The 18,734-nt window shown below is 38.4% G+C and overlaps 2 protein-coding genes across 2 annotated transcripts in view; one reads left to right on the top strand and one right to left on the bottom strand.

Moving 5' to 3' along the window:
- Positions 1-11,133, bottom strand: part of LOC100984410 (taste receptor type 2 member 30) — a 37,562-nt gene extending 26,429 nt beyond the window's left edge. The window contains exon 1 of the mRNA XM_063593351.1: positions 1-11,133. This exon is cut by the window's left edge and continues 26,429 nt beyond it. The gene's annotated coding sequence lies outside the window, so the exon portion shown is untranslated.
- Positions 11,134-12,633: 1,500 nt separating this feature from the next.
- Positions 12,634-14,833, top strand: SMIM10L1 (small integral membrane protein 10 like 1). Its single transcript, XM_057299378.1, has one exon. It carries the CDS (start codon positions 12,797-12,799, stop codon positions 13,001-13,003), a length of 207 nt encoding a protein of 68 aa, XP_057155361.1. The 5' UTR covers positions 12,634-12,796; the 3' UTR covers positions 13,004-14,833.
- The last annotated feature ends 3,901 nt before the right edge of the window (positions 14,834-18,734 follow it).

Below are 18,734 nucleotides of genomic sequence, written 5' to 3' on the forward strand. Positions count from 1 at the left end.
ATTTTATAATTTTTTCCCTACTCTATAATTTTTTGTTCAAAAAATTACATTACACTTTTTTCTGTGATTTTATATTTATTCATATTGCCTTGTATATCATATGTGCATTTATTTATATTCCATTATAAATGTTTATCTTTTTTCTCCAAGTCTCACATACTCTATTGTTATCAGCAGGCATTATTATAGTAGAGACATTTCCTTGAATCAGACATTATGTCAGGCAACTTTGAGAAAATATGGTTAGTGAATATTTTAAGGAAAATTTCAGAATTATTTAACAACACTTAAAAGGACTCCAAAAAAGAAATTGTTAAATATAAAATTAACTTATGAGGTCTTCTATTAAGTTATTTCTTTCATAGATGCAGAAAGTTAAATTTTGTCTATGAAGTTAAAGGTTTTGCTTTTTTCAGAGAGAATTTAAGATGCCACAGTAGTCTCAAGGAGCTCTGTCTTAGCTTGTTGTTTCCCAGAATTATAATAAATGAGCGGCCTGAGGGCAAGGCAAGTAAAATCATCATAATAAACATCATGACCTGATAATTCTCTACCTCAAGGAAGATCCAATCTCCTATTAAAGTGGAAATAAAGTTAATAATAAAAAGGAGGAGGAAGGCTATCACCATTTTCATGGTCCTTTTATGGGCCTCTGTGCTGGAGTCCCTTGAGCCCAGAGAGTTGAGCTGCAAATTCTTGGTGTGTCTCACTAAGGATATAAATAAAAGGAGCAAAGAGGTCAGAGTCAGAAGAAAGGGAATAACGTATGTCAAGCTGAGAAGCCTAAGGCCTTGAAGATAGACTATTTTACTTGTATCTGAGTGCAAAGTCATGTTTTTTTCACAACTCACTAATGGCATTGGACATAAAAAGGTAAACAAACGATAAGAACAAAGACCCCAGGAAAAGCACAAGAACCACTCTGTTCATTCTCCACTTCAGCCAGGCAAAAAATAAGTGGGAGAAATTGGCTATCTTAAGCAAGTAGAAAATGCTTAGGCAGGTGGCAAACCAGATACTTAACTGATTAATTAATGCCCAAAGAATAGTAAACAGTTTTACTAGTTTACGGATGGTATATAGATGAGGGGACAATACCATTATAAATGAATCAGATAGTATTAAATACAGTCAAATGATTCTGACTATAGCCAAGCTGGTGAGGATGAAATCAGCTGATGAGACCTTCCAACTCTTGGCCCACTCAATGCAGTTTACCAGTCCAATGAGCCCGTTTCCCAGCATTCCTAAGACAAGTCCTCTTGTTGCCAGCACCAGAAAGAAAATATTAATTCCAACGGACATTTCTATGAAAATATTTCCGATATTCTACTTCACTGACAGCTTTATAGTCAAACAGTTGCAGATGGGCATGCATTTATGATGCTTTCTATCTATGTTTTCATCACAATTTCAGAAGGCATAGCCAAAATTCAGATATATGTTCAGAGATCTTCATGAAAAAAATAGTTTGTTCTATTTATATTGTAACTCCAGTACTAAACCAAATTGTTAAGAGATACAAAGCTTCATGAATACCTTTCTTACCACTTTCAGTCAGCTACTATATAATTTCTAGAACAAACACTAATGATGTCTATTTATCTTCAGCATCAGCCACAATTTTCCATTCATGGTAATGACTAAAGAAGTGAAGTCAAGTATGTAAACATGCAAAAATGAGAGATCATTTTTCACTAATTTGCATTTTCATCTCCCCTGAGCCATACCACTTGAATACAAGTATCTTAAATTTTGAATAGAAATTGTTAGAAATAATTTATTTATTTCAGTAATTATTTGTCTCTCATTCAGTAAGATCCTTCTACTTACCAAGCATTTTTGTTGATGCAATATGATTTATAGAAATAAGTTCCTAAAATTATTCATAGTTCAAGAATTTCACCCAAGTCCTAAAACTATTAATATAAATAATTTGTATGCAATGTTACAGGAGCTAAACAGAATAAACAAAATATACCAGAATTAAAGACGAGGAAGATACAAATGCTTCAGTGAAGAATTGACTATAGTTCTCTGAGGTTAGGGACATTCAGTTTGAACTGGAATTTTTGTTTGTTTGTTTGTTTTTTTGAGACAGAGTGAGACTCCATCACACAGGCTGTACTGCAGTGGCACAATCTCAGCTTACTGCAACCTCCGCCTCCCAGGTTCAAGCGATCCTTCTGCCTCAGCCTCCCGAGTAGCTGGGACTATAGGCGAGCACCACCACGCCCAGCTGATTTTTGTATTTTCAGTAGAGACGGGGTTTCACCATATTGGCCAGGCAGGCTGGTCTCAAACTCCTGACCTCGTGATCCTCCTGCCTCAGCCTCCCAAAGTGCTGGGATTACAGGTGTGAGCCACCACGCCTGGCCCAGGAATTCTTTAGAATTTATGAAAAAGAAGAAAAGAACTAATATTCAAGACAGGTTTAAGGGCACTTTCAAACTACAAAAGTGACATAAACAAGCTATACCATGCATCTACAGGCAGGAACTTTTTTGTTTCACATTTGTATGGCTATTTTAAGCAAAATGCACTCTCCAACTTCCATGTCCTAAATTTCATGTTCTACTCTTTTTTCTAAGCATATAGACTATATTTCCAAGCCTCTCTTACAGATGCATTGTGACTAAAAGCTGAACAATGTAATGTGAGTGGAAATTATGTGCACTATTTCCAGGCCCGTCCCATAAAAATTTGCCATGCATCCTCCTCCATGCACCTTTTCTGCTCCTGGCTGCCTGGAATAAGGTGACCCCAAGGCAATCTTGGAAGCTATGTGTTAAAGGTCACCAAGTGATCAGCCTAATTTAGTGAATAACTGCATAGGGAAGGTTACTCAGACATATCAGTACCATTAAAAGAACAAAATTAAATCATATTGTTCGAAACGTTTTACATTTTGGAGCTATTTGTGATGCAGTTTGTCTACCCAGTCTAACACAGAAATTGGAACTGAAAGTGGGAGAATTTGTTTAGAGGATTTGGATAGTGAAGGAACAGATCTTGGAGACTGGCAACATGATGGCACATGTGGTGCATAAGCAAACTTTTTAAAAACATTATATGCAATAACTTAGAAGAAGGCCATGTTTAATGAGTCTCTGGCCCTAGGGGAAGTAGTTGATGAAAGTCAAAACGGTGTGCCAGGGTTGTTCTCCAAAATATTTTAGCAAGATATTATGAGAAGATGAGAAAGGAAAAGAATTGACTGGTTTGCAAATAAGAATTAAGAGCAAGAGAGAGTTCAGAAATCTAAGGTTTCAGAGGGGTATAAAATCTCACAGGTTTGGGGTATCAAACAGCAATAAGTGAGACTGAAAAAAAAATTGTTAAGAGGCCCATTAAGACTTTTCAATTAAACATAGAGACCATTGTTTCGAATGCCTTCAAGATAACTGCCACCAAAGTGAAAGAAAGAGGCCTGGGATAAGTAAGGGAAAAATGTTTGTCTATTTTCTTATTTATACAGACATGAAACATTTGTGTAAGGACAACCATTTTGGAAATTTTTATAGGGTAAGATGGAACTGACCAGAAGCAAGTAGATTAAAAACTTCATATGTTGCTGAGGATATTGCATTTGTCAAATAAATTATGAGTGATTTAATTAAATATGTGATATTAAAATGACTCTCTGGCTTCCAAACTTGCATTATTGAAAAGACTTGAAATACGTACCTTCTCCAGGAAGGTACCCTCCTCATCATCCTTTTCAGATGCAGCCAAGGAGGATAATAATGAAGAACATCCAGAGGGTAAAGCCAGGATCCTCAGAAAATGATGGATAAGGGAGTTTCTCCCAGAGTCCAGACACAGGGACTAATCAGGAACTTCCCTGTAAATCCAGGGCAGGCGACTCCACATAGCCTATCAAGGAAGGTTTGTCACTGCTATGGCCAATCTACCATTGCATTCCTCCTGTTTTCTTTCTAAATGGGAGGAGTTTATTATTGCCAGTCAGCCTGCCCCTAATCATCCACTTTATACTTTGAAGTGAAGATATATATATCTTGTGTTTTTTGTTTTCATTTATTCCCAGACCATGAGGGACTACATTTGGAAGTGGTAAACAGAACTGTCTATCACTCAGAAGCCCTGAACTTTAAGCTGATATAACATAAGACTTTAATGCATCCCCAGGAAAGGAGCAAAAGTGTGTTCTATAAGTGGGAAGAAGGGTACATATGGTGATTTAAAAACAGGCATGAAGTCTGTGGCAGGTACTGTGTTGCTGACCAAAATCCTTGTTCTCCTCTTCCTGAGCACACATCAGACTACATTTCCCAGGATCCCATGCAGTTGGGTGTGACCCAGTGTCTGAGTTCTTGCCACTGGAGCTTGAGAAGTGATGTGTGAAAACTCTATGTCCCCAACAAATACAGCCTCACCCCAAACACACACATAAATACACATGCACACCTGTAATGAAGAATACCCCCTGGGCAACCATGGAAAAATGTGTTAATATTTGCGAAGACTTCTTTAGCCTGAGTCAATCAATAATTGCAGAGAGAAGGGATACATGGAGCACTATTCAGCTGTAAAAAGAAATGAGAAAGATTGCTATATAGTACTATGAAGTGATACCTAATTATTAAATTATTTTAAAAGGAAAAATGCAGAACAATGTGTGTAGTATGTTCTGTATTGCTTAAGAATGGTATTGTCAAAAGCTGACTTTAAAAAATGGTTACGTATAGTGTTCACTTCAGCAGCACATATACTAAAGTTGGAACAATTACAGAGAATATTAGCATGGCCCCTTCCATATCTTAAATTTTTAAAAGCAATTAAAAAAGGAAAAAAAATTGGTTACCTATAGGAAAGGAAACACAGAGCATATGACAGGAAAGAAGCTAGGCTTCTCTGAATACATTTTGTTTTGAAGTTTTACCCCTGGTACCATGAACATTTATTAAATAATCACTAAAAATTAAAATAAAGGAATATTAATCCTGAAAAATAAAAATAAAAACAAATGAACCTGTCTGATGGATGATTTAACTAAAAGAGGAATTGTTTCAAATGATCCTACAACAGTTTTTTATCTCCAGAAGGATATATGCTAAGATAAATCTGAAAGTGTTTTAATAATTAAACTGTTAGAATAATCTAATCTGAGTACTATTAGTTTGAAACTATTATATGCGTTGATGCACACAATTAATTATGTGAATGTTGTGTGGTTACGGACCAAGATTTTCAGCATGAGAAAAAAAGAAGAATATAAAATCTGAATTGGAAATATCAACATGAACTTATTTTTAAAATCTATTCTGGTAGTTTAAGCGCAAAAGACATTTATTAAAGTGTGTCAGAGAATCATTACAAAGTCTGCAGAAGCAGATTCAAAGCTAAGCATCTAGATACAATGTGTGTATCAGATTTTTTACTCTACCATATACCATCCCCAAGTTTCTAAGCTCTCACCTTTGCCACAGGGACATAAAAAAGAAGCTGGAAATAACATTTCCCAGACCCCATGGTCAATTAAATTCCCCCTTAACAAAAGACACTTTGAGGTAAAGCTATTATTTCTTGGGCAGCAATCTAGACTGGCACTTAGGTATCTACAGATTACAAGCATAAGGGTTGGATAGCTACAAATATACTCCTAGGAATCACTCACTTTGAGGCCAGAGGCACCTGATATCATCAGTAGCTGTGATGGTTAATTTTACATATCAACTTGACTGGGTTAAGGAATACCCATATAACTGGTAAAACATTATTTCTGGGTGCCTCTGTAAAGGTGTTTCTAGAAGAGATGAGCATTGGAATCTGTAGACCGAGTAAAGATCTGCCCTCACCAATGTAGGTAGGCATCAACCAATCTGCTGAGGGCCCTAATAGAACAAAAAGCTGGAGGAAGGGCAAATATACTCTCTTCTTGAGTGGAGACATCCATCTCCTCCTGCCCTTGGACATCAGAGCCCCTGATTCTCAGGCCTTTGGCCTCAAGACTACACCACTGGCTGTATCATGGGACTTCTCAGCCTCCATAATCAATTGAGCCAATCCCTATAATGAATCCCTTTTTACACATATTTATTATGAAAATTGGCTCATAATTATGATTCTGTTGGATCTGTTTATTTGGAGATCCCTGACTAATACAGTAGCCTGCATAGAGGATGCAAGTAGCTGACACAAATGTTATTGCCTTCATGTACAACCCCTACAATTCTGGATTCCTGAAAGTAACCCTCCAGAATTAGTCTCACTTCCCCCAAAGCCTTCTAATGTTTGTATAGTGTCTAACTCCCTGATTAAACTTCTTCTAACTCAGAACATCTAAAATGTCTTGTTTTCTACCTAATGTGGTCTGAGGCTTCTCAAAAAAAAAATGCTTCTTTTTGTAAATCAGCTTTACTGAAATATAATTTTTATAAATTATATGAAAAACCATTTTAATTATACAGTTTACTTTTGGCAAATTATACAGATTAACTACCACAATCAAGATATGGAACATTTCCATCACCCCCAAAAACATCCTTGACATTCCTAGACCCCTTTGCAGTGCATTCTACCTCAGGCCTTTGGCTATCACTGATCTGTTTTCTGTCACTATATTTTTCTCTTTGTAGAAGAGAAAATGGTATCATGTTTGAACCTTTCTTTCACTTGGTAGAATGTTTAGTCATTTGTTGTTGCATGTAAAAGTGATTTATTCTTTTTTGTTGCTGAGTAGTATTCAATTTTATGGGTATGTTTTCATTTCTCTTAAGAATTGCTGGGTTTCATGGTATTTTTTACTTCATAAGAAACTATCAAACTCATCCAAAGAGGCTTTGCCACTTTGCATCTCCACCAGTAATGTATGAGGATTCTAGTTGCCCTGTATCCTCACAAATTAGTATTGTCAGTCTTTCCAATTTTTTCCTCCATCTCTTCTCTCCTTTTCTCCCTCTCTTTCATTTTTCTGTTTGAATAATATATAGTAATCTGCCTTCAACATTACTGATTCTGCCTCTGCCATCTCCAGTCTGTTGATAAATTGCCAAAGGAATCTTTCACCTCCAATACTGTTTTTCATTTCTAGCATTTTCATTTGAGCCTCTTATATAGTTTCTATCTCTCTGCTAAAATTTCCTGAGCATGTTATTTATCTTTTCCACTAGAATTTTAACACATTAATCATAATTATTTTTAAAGGTTCTGTCTGATAATTTCAACCTCTGGGCCATTATTTTCTCTTAACAATGCCTGGGTTTTTGTATGTGTGTATACATATTTACAGTAAATCCTGAGATAAATCCTGAGATAAATATTACCCCTCAAAAATGGGCCTCCTTCTTATTCTGTCAAACTACTAAGTGTGTGAAATTGAATCAATCCAATCTGTAGTTTATCTGTATTTAGATTCAAATGGCTTCAGTGGTGGAATGCCAGTAACTTGTGTTTTGGGGAAGACTGGAGTGCCAAAGGGATTCTCAGTGTTTGTGCTCAGCTTCAAGAGACCACACATGCACCATAGAGAAGGCTCTTTCTACACTTGTGTCCCTCTCCCAGTATAGTGGCATTGCTTGTTAATCAGAGAAAAGTTCATGGTGGGGCAATGGGAGCTCTTTGTTCTTCTCTAGCAACTGCCCCGTCTACGTACCTTTGCCTCAGATGTGGGGCTTTTTTAGTGCTCCTACCACTCCCACAACAAGAAAAACTGCCTAAAATCCGTGAAGGATCCTGGCCGAAAGCTGGTTTTCTCCCCCTCCTCCAGTAGCAACAGATGGCTTTCACCCGGTGTCAGCATGGGAGTCCAAGTCAGGCAATCTTCCTGCCCCTCCTTGAGTGTCAATCAATCAATGCCTTGTATCAGTGGAGGGTCTTGATATCATCAGGTTAACTGCCCCCTTCCTGCAGCAAATGGGGTTTTCCTAGTGTTCATGCAGAGTCCAGGATTGGTGGGTTTTCTGCCTTCCTTCACTGGCAGATCCTTTCTGTTTAGCCAGCATGCAGCCCAGAGCAAGTGAGTTTCCTGGACTTCCCCTGTGACAACAGACTTCTAATATGTATTAATGCAGACCTAGGAGTGCAGGCAGGTTTCTTACCCCATCCCTTGTGCCAATCAGCTATTGCCCAATATCAGAGTAGGGTCCAAGTTACAGTGTATTCCCTGCCCCTCACTCAGCAGCAGGCAGATTTTGCATAATAAAGATCCAGAACATGTGTAGTTTTCTTGCCTGTCCCCTAGCACTGGCCAACAACCACCTTTTACTCATGCAGGGTCCAGTGTAAATGGGCTTCTCCAGTTTCTATTACTCCACTTTAAAACTTAAGAAGACTTTGTTCCCATTTGTTTTAGATTTGCACTGCTGCTAAAACAAATTATCATAAATTTAGTGGCTTAAATACTACAAAATTATCTTAACAGTTCTACAGATCAGAAGTCTGGTATTTGTCTTACTAAGCTAAAATCAAGGTGTCAGCAAGGCTGCATTGCTTTCTGGAGGCTCTAGGAAGGAATCCATTTCCTTGCCATTCCCAGCTTCTAGAAACTACCTGCAGACCTTGGTTTGGGGCCTCCTTCATCTTCAAAGTCAGAAGTGTTGCATCTCTCTAACCCTAGTTAAGAAATAATCTGTTTTTAAGGGCTCATATGATTAGACTGAACCCACCTAAATAATATGGGATAATCTCCCGTCTCAAGGTGCATACCAATAATCACATTTGCAAAATCTCCATGCCATATAATGTAACATATTAACTAGTTCCAAAGATTAAGTCATAGACATCTTTGGGAAAGCCATTATTCTGCCTCCTATACCGTGTACCATAAAGGAACTTTCCTAGGTTTCCTGTCTGTCCTCAACCTTTCCAGTAAGCATTCGGTAGAAGCCCAAGGGGAAAAGCTGGCAATTACAGATCACTCCTGTGTCTGGGGCTCCCAGGTATTCTAAACTGTCACATTAAACTACACTCAACCTTTGTAAGAATTTGTTAAAATTTCAGCCATTTTCTTGTTACCTACCGAAACGCCAGAGAACTCTTCTGGAGTTCTGCCACAGATGAAACAATTCATGTCTCCTATTTGGAAAGGCTTGTAATTTTTTTTTTTTTTTTTGATATGGAGTCTCGCTCTGTCACCCAGGCTGGAGTGCAGTGGCCCCATCTCGGCTCACTGCAAGCTCCGCCTCCTGGGTTCACACCATTCTCTGGCCTCAGCCTCCCTGAGTAGCTGGGACTACAGGCGTCCGCCACCACACCCAGCTAATTTTTTGTATTTTTAGTAGAAAGACGGGGTTTCACCATGTTAGCCATGATGGTCCAGATCTCCTGACCTCGGGATCCACCCACCTCGGCCTCCCAAAGTGCTAAAATTCAGTTTACCTGCTCACCTTGTAACTTCAGTTCTAACAAGCTCAAAATAAATTATGACTTTGTAGCCTACCTAGTTTACTCTCTGTTAGAGCAGAAGCAACATTCTCTTTTGGTCTACTACTGACTAAAAGGAAGTAAAATTCTCAAGCTGGTTTTCAAAATGCATGCATAAATGCATGCTATATCATATTCTTCCACATGCATGGTTTACAAATGTCTCAATTAAAAAATAGATTCATGTATAGGTGAATTTTTATGCACCTATGAAATCTGGCCTTGTGATGAAGAATACAATAGATCTTAATAATCTGACAATTATTAAGTGTGTTTCATTGTCTAAAAGAGAGGTTTGAGGGGAGAAAAAGAAAGTCTTTCTTGAAATATGGAAATAAGAGTATATATTTAGCTCTGAGTATGTTCTGGTAAGAATTACAATGACGTCAAACTATATGTACATATTAAAGCCATGGTAAAAAAAAGAAAGAAAGGAAGGAAGGAAGGAAGGAAGGAAGGAAGGAAGGAAGGAAGGAAGGAAAAAGAAAAGAAAAGAAAGAGAAAGAAAGAAAGCGAAAAGAAAAATTAAAGAGTTTTTATGTGGGCTTCTACTTGATTTTATTTTTTCCTAATACAAAAAAGTTTTCGTCAAGGCTTTCAAGGAGCCAAGGTTTCCCATCATATCAAGAATCTAATCTTCCACAGCATTATCAGTGAGGTCTGACTCAGCTTGCTCTTCCCAAGAATCAGAATCGGAGTGATCAGAAAGGCAGAAGGCTCCTACTATCTGCAAAAGCATCATGCCCAGCAGGCTGTTTACCATAAAGTGAATCAAATCTGCTATAAAAGCTGAAAAACAGTACATGATAAAAAGAAAATAAGATTACGACTCCAAAATCATTTATTTCCCAATGGAATGTTAATAAACCAAGGACTCCATCAGAATCATAATATTCACATAATTAACTCCACACTTTATCCAGAGGAAAAATGGCTGAGAAAAATTAGCTATTGTGAACCACCCCCACCTCCAAAAATTATCAGGCAGATAGCAAACCAGAGGGTTGAGTACTGATCAGTGTCCAAAAGGAAACGTACTTTTTTTCTAGTTTGGCACTAGCACAAGTTAATGGTGTGGTGTGAACATAAGTATAAAAATATTAAGCAGTATTAAACACAGCTGTTAAATTCTGGAGCTGGCTAACCTGATGAAAAGTCAGTTAAAGGAAGCTTCCAATGCCCAAGCCAGTCAATGCAGTTAATCCGTACAATCAAGCCATTTCCAATCATGAATTTTCTAATTTGTACAATCAAGCCATTTCCAATCATGAATATTCTAATCACGAATTCTCCTAATAACACCCTCAGCAAAAGAAGTGTAGATTAGGCATTCAAATCTAAACATCAAGGGGCAGATAAAAACTACAACCACCTAAATTATTGCTCCTATCCCACTCTCAGGTGGAAAGAAAGAAATCTTTCTTCAGCTCTAGAGCATTAAGGAGTAGGATTTGGAGCTTTGTGACTGTGCTTTGCCTATTCCCGTCCCATTGGAATAGGCCCTCAATCTGGCCATGTTATCAGTGGGTGGCTGCTATTTTCCCCACGGTCTCAGGGTGGAAGATAAAGTTTTCATGGAGTTACCCAGAAACGGAGCAAGTAGGGCGTAAAGGGTGGCACAAAAGAGGAACAGAAGACAGAATGAGTCCACATAGCTTTACATATTTGGAAATGAAAAATCCAGGAACGTAATGACTCCTGTGACTCTGAATGGCTCTGTGTATTAGTCTTTCAGTTTTCAAAGGGAGTAAATTATATTTGTGAACTGAAACTATATATCTTCTCCCAGTTCTCAGAATTGATCATTTATTTTACATCACTCTTCAGTCTCTATACCAGTATTTTAGAAGTTGTCATAAGTAATTCCTCTAAGTGCTACCTCGCTGGAGTGGTACTGGTGCAGCAAAGCAGCAAAAGAATACTAGCTGGGAACACAAAATTAATTTTTACAAATTTCTCAGTGGCACGTTATTTCTACCAGTCATATCATCAGTAGACTATATAGAAACAGAGGTACTCTAGGGTACCGTACTTGTGCTCTGAGTAGCTGCTAGACATGCAGTGCACGGTGCGATGTGTGGTATCTCAACAATGCTTTTCAGAACAAGACTGTAACCTTAAGGTCATGATCAGAAATCACACATTTGAATAATCCATGAATGAAGACGGTGTGTGCGATTAAAAAATACAGTGCTTTCTAGTTAAAATGGGAGATAAGTGAAGGTAATGAAATGTGCATCATTTAAATAACAAAAGTATTGTGGCTATTAGAGATTCACTGTGCTGTTACTCTAATGGTATTAAGAATTTGGAAGTACAGGCCGGGCGCGGTGGCTCACGCCTGTAATCCCAGCACTTTGGGAGGCTGAGGCGGGCAGATCACGAGGTCAGGAGATCGAGACCATCCTGGCTAACACGGTGAAACCCCGTCTCTACCAAAAAATACAAAAAATTAGCCGGGCATGGTGGCGGGCGCCTGTAGTCCCAGCTACTCGGGAGGCTGAGGCAGGAGAATGGCGTGAACCTGGGAGGCGGAGCTTGCAGTGAGCCGAGATCGCGCCACTGCACTCCAGCCTGGGCGACAGAGCGAGACTCCCGTCTCAAAAACAACAACAAAAAAAAGAGTTTGGAAGTACAAAGTAGTATTCCAGCTCTTGGAGACTAGCCACAGGTTTCACAGATGCATCTCCATGCAGAAATGGCTGAAGTTTCCACAGCTAATCTGAACTTTTTAAGGGTTTACATGGCTGGGAATATAATTTTGTATGTATGTCCTTATGTATATACGCGTGTGTGTCCACTAGTTTTTTGCTTGAATGTTTATCATTTCTGTCACTTGCAATTTAAATATTCCTAATAAATAGAAAAATCCAAAGACTAAGATTGTGATCCTTTTTATGCCTATGGTATATTATGAATACAGAGACCTTGTGCTTTTATTGGCGTAGGAATCATCTTGCCCTAATATTAATGTTATGAAATCAAAAGGGTAAGATTCCTAACATCCCACATAACACAGCAGACAAACTAAAGTTTTAATCTAGCTTTGGCCCTTACAAATTTTGTGCCCTACGGCAAGTTACATCTCGCTTAGCTTTTTTCATTTTAAAGTGGAACTATCTGCATGGATGTTCGTACATGCTATATAACACATCCTATTCCAGAGCCACCTACCATCAGTTGAGCCCTAAATGGTAAATGCCACAGTGAGAAGCAGACAGGAAGGGGCGGAGCGCCAGCGGCGCCCGGGGCTACGCGCCGCACTGGACCGAGCGGCGGCAGCGGCAAGATTGGGTGTGAGCCCGGGAGCCGCTTTGCTTACCGTCCTGCCGGTCCCAGCCGTCGCTAGGGGGTCCGCGGGCCCTGCGGCAACCCTCGCTACAGACGCTGGGCGGGCGGCGACACCTGGCTCATGGCCCCCGCGGCGGCTCCGTCCTCCTTGGCCGTCAGGGCCTCAAGCCCCGCCGCGACACCCACCTCGTACGGCGTCTTCTGCAAGGGGCTCTCCCGCACCCTGCTCGCCTTCTTCGAGCTGGCCTGGCAGCTGCGCATGAACTTCCCGTACTTCTACGTCGCGGGCTCGGTGATCCTCAACATCCGATTGCAGGTACATATTTAGAGCCATGACTAAGCTAACGGCCTCCGGGGCCAGCATGATGGCCGACTCCCAGGGTCCGTTGCGGCGCGGCGGAGCAGCCAATGGCGAGCCCCAGTCTCGCGAGAGTGCTCAGGCGCTCTTCGTGGCTGCCCTCTTAGCTGCTAGCGGAGCTCCTCAGGGGGCGGCCGGGAGCCTACAATCCCTAGAAAGAAAATACGCGATTCCGGAAACAGAACTGCAGTTAAGACCCTCGAAAAGATCTAAGAAAGTGTGCATCCTAAAACACCTGACGAATTTCAGAACGTGACAAAGCGCAGAGGATGCATTATTTCAAACCAAAACAGAAGGCTAAAATTTGCAGGAAAAAGAAAATCAGTAAACCGGGAATCCTCGGACTGGATTGTAAGCAAGATTTGAATGAATAAGAAGCTGAAGGTATTAAGGCTGTGATATAGAAGGTACATACTTCTTCATCCCACAAGAGAAAACAATAATAATCAGAAATTTTCAGTGAAAAAAACGCAAAACTGTACAGGAAAATCATCCTCCAAGTACCAGACATAAAATGCTGCAAGCTTTTGAACTAATGGCGAGAGTGTAAGAAAATGGGCTCTACTTCAGTGATCCTGTGGCAGGACGTGGATCAAGACTTGGAACCGCAGAAAACGAAATCCCATAGTAGCACAAAGCTTGGCTGTTCAGTGAATAACATTTAAATAATCGTAAAATACAAATGTTGTTTATGGTTTTTATTGTTTAAGGGCATACTTAATTATGGTTACAAAGTGGAGTGCAAATGTTATTAACCATGTTTTAAAAATACAGCTGGAAATACAAGTGGGAATGTTGAAGGAGGGCGGGGGAAGTAAATGGAATGGGGGTTATGTCCTTATAAAGTGGAAACTTGAAAGGTACTGTCTGTTGTTGAGTGGGGAAAGACATTTTTATTACTTACAGGGTAGCCATAAAGTTTCTAAAACGGTAATATATTAAAGAGGGAGAGTGGTAGGGGAGAACAGTATGAAGTCAACAGGAAATGGCTAAAGATGGAGAGCTCAGGTAGAATAGTTTAAAAAATAAAAATTGATAGAGTACCTGGTGTATTTGAATACAGCCTAGAGAGCTTTCATTTTCCAAAGAGTGTGGGGATAAATTAGTGAATGCATATTTTTCAAAATTAAGAAAACAGAACATATAATTTTGAACGCTGAGAAAAATAAAAATTTAAAAACTACACTGTATACAAGGTATACCTCAACTATGAATAATAGTAGTCATGTAAAGTCAGTCATAATTATGTAAATACTGAATACTGATTTTACAACAAATGATTCTATAACGCTGGGAGGATGGGAGAAGAGAGATGTGTGTGTGTGTAATGGTGGTGAGCCAATCAAGATCTGATATAGAAAAATGCAGAAAAAGGAGTATACACATGTTTTTTTCGGATTAAAAAAACTAATAATAAATCACCAAGAGTGGTAAAGTTTTAAATCAAGATCTGATATAGAAAAGTGCAGAAAAAGTAGTATACACATTTTTTTTTTCAGGAAAAAATTAACTAATAAACCACTAAGAGGGGCAAAGTGTTAAACTAGTTGCATTGTTCTATATTCCACTCATTGTGTCCAGCAAACAGTGTTCTATGGCTTTAAGTAGTAAGCATCTTGGCCCGTCCAACACCATGTCTGGCCTCGGGTAATTGTTCTTTCTAGTCTTTATTCTTTGTCTCCAGCCGAACTCCGTTTGGGCACATTCTCCTATAGCCTTTTCTGCCTGAAGATACTCTGTGTTTTAAAGCTAAGCTTAGGTGGCGCTTTTTCCATTAAATTTTTCCTGGATTCCACTGACCATATAGGAGCTCACTTCTTTTAATCCATAAGGCCATTTTCATAGGTTGCCTTATTTTTCCCTAATCGTGCATCAACTATCTGTTTTATATACCCAAGACAGGTTTCCTAGACTGCGATAAGCCAAAACATTTTAGTCTAAAATATCAGAAGTGTAGTTTAATCAATGAAATAGTAATACCAAGGGATTTAGAATGGTGGACATCACTGTTTCCCAGAGCACTGATGTCCCAATTTGTAACACAAAAGACTGTCTAGTCTTAATCCTGAAATGGTGACAGAGTAGGATGCTCCATTTGGGTGACTATGTGAACATATTCCTACAGCTTTTTTCCTCACATCAGTCATTTGTTAAACCGAAGATGAAGAAACAGACTTTGTATTTATTACATCCTCCAACATAATTGACAGCTCTGTGAGGGAAGACACTATATCCTATTCAATTTTACAGCCGGTAGTAACAGTATGTGTGTGTACTGTATATATACATATATATACACATACACATATATAAATGTAAGTAGTAACTATATATGTATATATGTATAGTTACTACTTACTATATATGTATACAGTATATAAGTAGATATGTATAGTTACTACTTACAATATATGCATAAAGTTACAGCTTACATTTACCTCGTAATATATGTGTATATATATATATATTAGGAGTTAACTGTATTAGGAGGTAAATGTAAGCTCTGTGGTTTATCATTTATTCACAATTGCTCTTAATTCTTGGGGTATAGTTTGCCTCCTACATGATGCAATTCAGTGAAATTCCCAGGAGACAAGACAAGATTTTGACCTGAATAAACCACTTATTGTTGTAATTCACAAGTGAGTTTATTCTTCCTGGCACACTTCCAGGTAATATCCATTAGGCTAAGGATTTTGTTTGTTCACTGTTCTATCCCCAAGCCTAGAGCATTGCCCAGTGCGGAATAGCTAATAAATATTGTTGAATGGATAGATGAATGGCAATTTGGTTGGTATGCTCTACATAGTCAGCAGTCAATAAAGGAAACATATATTCGTTCCTGATAATAAGATTATTCACTTTATTGCCCATAAATTGGGCTTTTTCAGGCCATCATGCACGTTGATTGATCCAGAGATCCCTCAAGCATGAAAAAGCAGAGACATAGGTGGGATAGTTATTATCAATAGAGATAAGAAATGTAGCTGGCAAAAAAAAAATGGGAAACGATGCGTTACAGCTTATTTTAACTATAAAAGGAAAACAGTGAACATAGCAACATATGTAACCTAAGGGATAGGGGAAAAGTTGTGTTTTTTTTTTTAATTCTGGGTAAAAATACATGTGATTACTTGACAAATAGCATATCATTACCATCAGCATCATTTTTAAAATATATTGAGTTTTTAATACCAGGAACTATGAAAAATTATTTATATACATGAGCTCCGTAATTCTCACAGATACCCTGTGAGGAAAACACTTTTATCATTTTTCAGAGAAGCAAACTGGGATTTAGAGAGATTAAGTAAATTCCTAAGGTCATGATAATCAACCAGACCTCAAATGAATCTCCAGTAATTCCTAAAGTTATATTTCATAAGGAGTTCAATTTTCTTAAATGTGTAGATAATTACAAATAATTCTGTTTCTCAAATTTCTGGACAGAAATATTACCTGGGTAATAGTTATTTTTTTTAACATAACTACTGAGGGTCTTTCATACTAAAATATAGATATTTAACATGATTTGATATGTAAGTTCAAGTATTTTATACTCTCTGCAGCCTTAAACCTATTGGCTTATTTTATTAGAGGGTGGTGGGATTGAGGGATATGGGAGCAAAGGGAGAGAGAGGAAAGAACGTTGTCCTCAGAATGGAAGGGAAACATTTTCCTGTGCTACCCAGAGTAGAGATCAGACAATCTTAAATTTTGAAGCCATGTCTGTTCCTGTCCTGAGGATCCCTGACTAAATTTTGTTAGAAAATCTTGCAGTTTGCTTTTAATGGGAGATCTTTCTGGCAGGACATCAATAGCTTTTGATAGCGTCAAGAAGAAAATAAAGTTACATGCAGAAGCATAAAGGGGTAGGATGAAAGTTGAGGAATATAGGGACAAAAGATGAGGGAAAGGAATATCCTAATACTTGGAAGTTTGAGCATGGAAAGTAGTCTAAAGACGACTTGGAAAGTTCCAAGAAAATGAACCAAGAAAAGAACCTCTGCAAGAACTATGAGAATTCCCAACAATTGGGTTGGATTGATTCATATTAGTCTATTACTTGGGTTACCTTGAGTGTGGGGATTCTTCTTGCAGTTTTAACACTTGTACTATGGTCTGAATGTGCCCCCCAAAAATTCACATGTTGGCATTTAACCCCCAAAGTGATGATCTTAGGAGATGGGACCTTTGGGAGGTGATCAGGTCATAAAGATGAAACCCTCGTGAATGGGATTAGTGCCCTTATAAAGGAGACCCCAAAATAATTCCCTTACCCCTTTTGCCATGTAAGGTTATAGGGAAAAGTCATCTATGAACAAGGAAATGAACCCTCACCAGATATCAAATTTGTGAATGCCTGGATCTTGGACTTCCCAGCTTCTAGAACTATAAGAAATAAATTTCTGTTGTTCATAAGCACCCATTTTATGGTATTTTTTATAGCAGCCTGAACAAACTAGACTTAATAGGATTTGCTCAGCAGGATTACCACCAGGTCAAGTCATGAGATCTTTTCAAAATTTAAGTAAACCTCCCCTTACCCCTACTCTCCACAAATATAAATTTCAGCAATGCTCTTGGGACAACTAAAAGGCCCAAGGACCTTCCCAAAAGCCTACTACAAATGAAAAGAAGAAACTATGGAAGTCTTAGTAGCTTAATTGCAGGACATCCCTGCCAGTTTCTATCCTGATTAGGGATCTGCAATGAACATTACAAAATCTTCACCATCTTCGTGGCTTTCAACACCAAGTATATGGACTTAGCCACTGTAAAATAGTGGCATGCATCAATGAACAATAAAGAGAAATGGAGATCATTCATATTATTAGTGAGGGAAGTTGGGTACAACTTTTCATCAACCAAAAAGAGGGAGAAAAAAATCACACCACCAAGTAATGAAATACTGTAACTAGAATGTCTTGGCTCTAAGATCATTGGCAGAGAATTAGAGATTATGTTCAGCAGATTTAAAAAAAAAAGAAAACAGCTGTGATCATGCCACTGCACTCCAGCCAGGGCTGCAGAGCAAGACCCTGTCTCAAAAAAACAAAAAGCCAAAAATACGAGATGTTTAAAAAAAAGAACTGTTGTTCAAGAGATCATTTTCACTTTTTAATTTGTTTTTGAAAACTGTGAAAGTATCCCAAACTGAAGTCTAAAAGGAAAATAATAGAAGCTTCAAAGTTCAGGGGCCAGGTTATATCTATATAAAAGGGAAGCTAACTTATTTCCAGAACTGATTCATTTATTAAACATGTGGCTAAGGAATGGAGGTGGCAATATACAAGTCAGGATAATGCCTTTGTCTTCTGAAGCTGCATGTACATTGGTGCCCCTCAAAATAGCTAAAATTGAAAATAGTTTATCTGTCACCTGGGATTTCTTCTACAAATAACCTTCCCAAAAAAATATTGCCTAACATTTTTCTGAATTTATCAAGCCAACCATCTGATCAATTTTCTAAATGAAGATTTATTCTTGGCAATAATCTAGCTCAGGGCCTAGGTCTTGTACACAGCATTAAGCAATGTAACAGATGAGTGCACTGGAAGTATGGGTTTGCAGATGGCCTCCTTGTTTCTGTATTTTAATTAAGGAAGTCTCTAACTCAAAGGACATGAGATTAAGGGCAGCAGCAAACCATGTGAACTATCAGAGATTCAACAGAGACAATCACGCCCTCTGAAGTATG

The sequence above is a fragment of the Pan paniscus genome, chromosome 10, assembly GCF_029289425.2.
Source record: "Pan paniscus chromosome 10, NHGRI_mPanPan1-v2.0_pri, whole genome shotgun sequence".
Classification (NCBI taxonomy): Eukaryota; Metazoa; Chordata; class Mammalia; order Primates; family Hominidae; genus Pan; species Pan paniscus.